The sequence below is a fragment of the Rhinoderma darwinii genome, chromosome 3 (assembly GCF_050947455.1).
Source record: "Rhinoderma darwinii isolate aRhiDar2 chromosome 3, aRhiDar2.hap1, whole genome shotgun sequence".
Lineage (NCBI taxonomy): Eukaryota > Metazoa > Chordata > Amphibia > Anura > Rhinodermatidae > Rhinoderma > Rhinoderma darwinii.
Window position 1 is genome coordinate 263,744,190 of NC_134689.1, and position 6,000 is coordinate 263,750,189.

The following is a 6,000-nucleotide window of genomic DNA, read 5'->3' on the forward strand; positions in this document are numbered from 1 at the left end:
CTGGGCCTTGTAGTACTACTACTACCACTACTACAAAGGCTGCCTGTATTGCAAGTTGGATGCAATGGGGATGAGCCCCTTCTAAAAGCGTATTCACACACGGACACTGGCTTGGCAAATGGCAATGAATGAGAATTTCAATCAGCCTCGCTGCAGTGCACTCAGGGAATGCTGGGCCTTGTAGTACTACTAGGCTGCCTGTATGGCAAGTTGGATTGTTATTCCAGGGATGAGCCCCTTTTAAAAGCGTATTCACACACGGACACTGGCTTGGCAAATGGCAATGAATGAGAATTTCAATCAGCCTCGCTGCAGTGCACTCAGGGAATGCTGGGCGTTGTAGTACTTCTAGGCTGCCTGTATGGCAAGTTGGATTGTTATTCCAGGGATGAGCCCCTTTTAAAAGCGTATTCACACACGGACACTGGCTTGGCAAATGGCAATGAATGAGAATTTCAATCAGCCTCGCTGCAGTGCACTCAGGGAATGCTGGGCGTTGTAGTACTTCTAGGCTGCCTGTATGGCAAGTTGGATTGTTATCCTGTTAATAACGGCCAGGGATGAGCCCCTTTTAAAAGCGTATTCACACACGGACACTGGCTTGGCAAATGGCAATGAATGAGAATTTCAATCAGCCTCGCTGCAGTGCACTCAGGGAATGCTGGGCCTTGTAGTACTACTACTACCACTACTACAAAGGCTGCCTGTATTGCAAGTTGGATGCAATGGGGATGAGCCCCTTCTAAAAGCGTATTCACACACGGACACTGGCTTGGCAAATGGCAATGAATGAGAATTTCAATCAGCCTCGCTGCAGTGCACTCAGGGAATGCTGGGCGTTGTAGTACTTCTAGGCTGCCTGTATGGCAAGTTGGATTGTTATTCCAGGGATGAGCCCCTTTTAAAAGCGTATTCACACACGGACACTGGCTTGGCAAATGGCAATGAATGAGAATTTCAATCAGCCTCGCTGCAGTGCACTCAGGGAATGCTGGGCCTTATAGTACTACTAGGCTGCCTGTATTGCAAGTTGGATGCAACGGGGATGAGCCCCTTATAAAAGCGTATTCACACACTGGCTGAGTAGTGAGTAGTGGATGAGCCCCTTCGATTTCTGAATTCCTGCCTTTTAGATTCCTAAAGCTTTCCCTTACTGCACAGAGATGCTATTCCTACAGCTCCTGTCTGTAAAATGGCCGCTGAGCTCCGTGCATAGACTTTTATTGCAGGCTTGAGCCCGCCCCTATGCTGCCTCCCGATAGGCTGGGAGAGCCGTTTGCAAGGCATTATGGGGTAGCCTGATGTCAGGTGATCTTCTGTAATCCTCCATTTTAGATGTAACATGTGGCAGGCGCCAAAATGTAGCCGGGTTCGGTCAAAACGGGTTCGGCCGAACCCGGTAAAGTTCGGATTCGCTGCGAACCGAACTTTTCCTGAAGTTCGGACCGAAACCGGGTTCGGTTGTCCCGGTTCGCTCATCTCTATTTACTAGTATTAGCGAAATAGAACAGGACATCCAGAAGTGTTCAAATTTCCATTGCTTCCCTACAGCGGCCTTTAGGCTGTTTGACACTTCATAGCCTTTATCCCATCTACTGACTGATATATATACAAAGATTTGTGGTTTGCGGTCTGGTTGCTGTTCTTTATTTTGCCCTCCTGTTAATGTAAATATTTCTGTTAATATCTATTGCAAAATTTTAATCTATGAACAACTAATAACTAAGTAATAGAATGTACTCTTAAATGTTTAGTTTATTGTCTACTAAAGAAGCAGATCTACAGCCAATCCGGAAAATGTATTTTTGACTACTTTTACCTAATTTGTTACCAATTTCTTCACAGGGGTTCTGGAAGTTGCATATGTTGTTTATAGGGTTTGCTTACCACGTACTGTGCCTCTATACATTTGAGTGAACAATGTGCTCAATCTTCTATGTATTATATTATGACCCATATTTTATATTAAATAGGGAAATAGAACTTCATAAAATTAGCTTTAGCATTTTAAAAGAATGGCTTACTGAATCAATGACTAATCTTATAGATATGCTTATAATACTAACTTAATATATTATTTCCTTTTAGTATGGTTTGAGAAAAGTATTGAGAAATATCTTTGTTTATAGGAACAAGCACAGGATATCTAATGGAGAAGGGGAACTCATATGGAGACAATTGTCAAATTTTCTCGGGCAAGCGTTAGCTTCGGCTTAGAGATGACAAATAATTTTCACCTCCCTAGGGTTGCAATGAGTTACACAATGCAGTCACAACGTCATGACATATACACATTTCGTACTGAAAACAAGTCACTTAAAGGGTGAATTTCACACGTTGGCAGATTTGTTGCAGACATTCCTGCTACTGTCCGATTCACCTGAATGGGGCTTGCAGAAACCTATGAACATGCTGCAGAAACAACCTCATTCAGATGTATGGAATGCATTTTTCAGTCACATAATTTTTTGCAACTAATCTGCCACATGTGAATTCACTCTAACACTTATCTTCTTTTATCAGATTATCCTCCATAGCAGCTTTGGACTTCTTCAACAACCCAGATTTCACGTCTATTTGTCAGTCCCTGGTATTATTTTTGTTGGGGACAATTTAATTAGCTTGAGCAGAAAGAAGAGAGAAATAAATGTGATAAAAGCAGAACTTCTTCCATCAGGTAATGTGAAAATTATTACAGTTTCCACAAAAATAATAATCGAATGTAAAAGTCAATGTCTGGTTCAGTGTGAATGGAGAAGGACGTACTCTCTTGTTTGTACATGTATGGGCTTGTATTTTATGTGTTTATTCCCTGATGAAAATACCCCAAAACAGGAACTGCTTCAATAATAAAACACAAGATAAAATATTCCCTTAAATGGAAATGTATGTGTTTAAGCATACTATAATATCACAACTCGCGTTTCGCCTTCAGGTGAAGTTTTTTTTCATTACGGACCTATATTTGCAACATAGAGAATGGAGGCTAAACTACAGATCTGTATTCGTACATTTCAGCTTCTATTGTAAAAAATGTAACAAATACTGCTCTAATCCCAACCATCGTAATCGTGAATATTAAATACTAAAGTGAGTCCACATATGACCATGACAAGATTCCAATAGGTGGCTGAATCCTACAAAAATGGCTCATACCATTTAAAGAAGTGCACGGATCAGCAAAGTAGTATACAGTCCTAGCTAGACAGTAATATTAGTCCTTGAATATTATGCCTTGTTCCCAAAAGCGAGCTAAATACCAAAACGTTCTTTACCAGTTGTTAAAAAGGTACCACCAGAGGCAGAACTATAAGCGCTGCAGAGGTAGCAGACCCTGGTGCCTGAGGGGCCAAACAGCCTTTGTGACATATAAGAAAACACCAATATTATAAATGGCAAATGTTAGGTGTGGCCCCTTTTACAGATTTTGCATTGGGGCTCAAGAGCTTCAATTTACGTCTCTGGGTACCACAAAGTATTGTGTACGTGTCCACGCAGATAGCGTGCAGTCACACCATTATAGGCTTACTACAGTTCCTGCTAACACATTTCGGGAAGTATGTTTCTCTTACTTATGGTCATAATTCAAATCCTAAGAAATCTGATTTGTGCAGCCCTGCAGAATATAATAAGGTGTAGATTGATGTTAATGTAGAATCTGTCTATCCTTAGTGATTAACCAGTAGTTCCAAACCTTCTTTCATCTTTTGGCTCCTAGTTTTATATCTGATAGACCCTGGCAGGAAGCTCAATGTTATCAGTCTGACTATTTATCATGTAGATGTTTTCTCTATGCCTTTCTGTTATATTCCCTTGGTATAAATGGTACAATCTGTGCTATTCCCAACCATTCTATAGAACATTAAAAATAAGGTGCCTGCGCCACAGTGCAGCATATAAATATAGCAATAGCATTGAATGAACAAATAAACTCACACTAAGGCCCCATGCACACAACCATAAAAAACGCCCGTAAATACGGCCTGTAATTACGGGCCCATAGGCTTCTATTGGCCACGGGTACCTTCCCGTTTGCGTACGGGAAGGTGCCCGGGCCGTTGAAAAATATAGAACATGTCCTATTTCAGGACATAATTACGGCACGGGCAGGCCCATAGAAGTCTATGGGGCTCCCGTAATTACGGGTGGCTACGTATGTGCACCCATAATTACTGGAGCGTTGCTAGGCGATGTCAGGGAATTTCAGTTTTTGAATAAAGAGAAGTAGAGAAAATGGCGACTGAGCGATCATGTGACCCTTTTAAGGGGTTTGGACATGATTGTGACATAATTTCCAGCCCCCCCTTTTTTACGGGTTCGTAAATATGGGTGGAATATGGATGACAACGGACCTGTATTCACGCGCATGGGTCCGTAAATACTGGTCAAATGTAGGATAAAACCGTGTGACAAGGGACCCGTATTTACGGCCAGTATTTACGGGAGGGAAAAAATATTGTCTTCTGCATGGGGCTTAAGGTGTAATATGTGCATCAACCACACCAGAGATGTTCCCTGGTAATCATCCTCATCTGTAGAGACGCAACGTTCTTTAGAAGTCCAAGACATTGCACGTTTAAAAAAATGTATCTTATTTATTGTTTTCAAAACATATGATAAAAGAGGCCTTGACGTGTCGCGGAGAATACCGCTTCATCAGCAAATGACATACACTATAGAGACAGAGCTATTTATGTTTTTTTTGTCTCCTATTTGAGACCTATGGTTAAGGTTAAACTTCATCGGTAACCGTAAAAGCGCCGTTTTTTTTTTGTTGATACTGTTTAAAAAAGAATAATAATCATAAAATTCACTTATTTTGTGAATGATATTTATACATTATAAATGGCAAATGTTAAAATAAATCAGGATAGCAAAATAAAAAAAATTACTTGAGAAAAATTGATTTTATTAAGCAACCAATGCAAAAGGTTTTCAATGCGTTTTTTGCCCACGGCGCTCATTGGCCCTGGCCGAAAAAAGTGGCAAAAATGCAGCAAGTGTTCTGCCAGTAGGTCAAAATTTGCCACAAGATTCCTGAAGGAATTTTGAGGCAGATTTTTCTGCCTGCAAAAAACTATGTGTGAACTAGCCCTAAGGCAGAAATATTGATATGACCATCACCGAAATCAACATCGCATAAGAAAAAATCTCTGTGCCAGGGTATCTTACTGGATCTGTAAATTAGTCACCTTGTGCCATAGCTCCATAACATCTAATAAGCAGAGTCCATTCGCATGTATAAATTTTTACCAGTTTTGCATAGTTCCCACCTATTAAACAAACAACTGTTCTATACAGTGGTGGATTAAGTAGATCATAGGCCCTGGGATGTTACCCAAACTTGGGCCCCCCTTCTCCACCTCCGCGTCGTAACTTTTGCTAACACTACCTTTTTGCGCAAGCATTAACAAATGGGTGTTACGATTCCCCTTTCACAGGGCTGCGTCCCTAAATACTGACAGTATCACACTGTGCAGGGACACCTCCTCCTGACAAGGGGAATGGTAACACCAATTTTTCTATAAGTCCTGGACTTCAGAAAGACTTTATTTGGAATACAAGGATTTCCTATAATAAACATGTCAGGGGACAGATTCTCTACAAATCCAGTGACTCACAGGTGACGACGTATTAGATACTAGTAGTTTTTTTTCCTTTTTTCTTCTCCATTCGATCCAGCGCTCATGACGACTTCTCCCGGCCATGACCCATTTCTGCAGCCCCTAAATATAATATCATCATGCACTGCGCCCCTGACTATAATTGTGTCACACACTGTAAAGTAAAGCACCACATACACAGTGCTCCCTGTAGATAGCGCCAACCCCCCATGTAGATAGCGCCACAAATCCCCCCTGTAGATAGCGCCACACACACAAAACACACATGTAGATAGCGCCTCACATACACCCCTTCCCTGTAGATAGCGCGACACACACACCCTCCTGTACATAACGCCACACACACACACACACACACACACACACACACCTGTAG

At 41.5% G+C, this 6,000-nt stretch overlaps 1 protein-coding gene across 1 annotated transcript in view; it reads left to right on the forward strand.

Annotated features, from left to right (window-relative positions):
• Positions 1-6,000, forward strand: part of LOC142748069 (dual oxidase 1-like) — a 131,658-nt gene that overhangs the window by 91,130 nt on the left and 34,528 nt on the right. Inside the window, exon 27 of the mRNA XM_075855192.1 lies at positions 2,524-2,677. Within this exon, the coding sequence (XP_075711307.1) occupies positions 2,524-2,677 (154 nt within the window). The remainder of the gene's footprint in view (positions 1-2,523; positions 2,678-6,000) is intronic.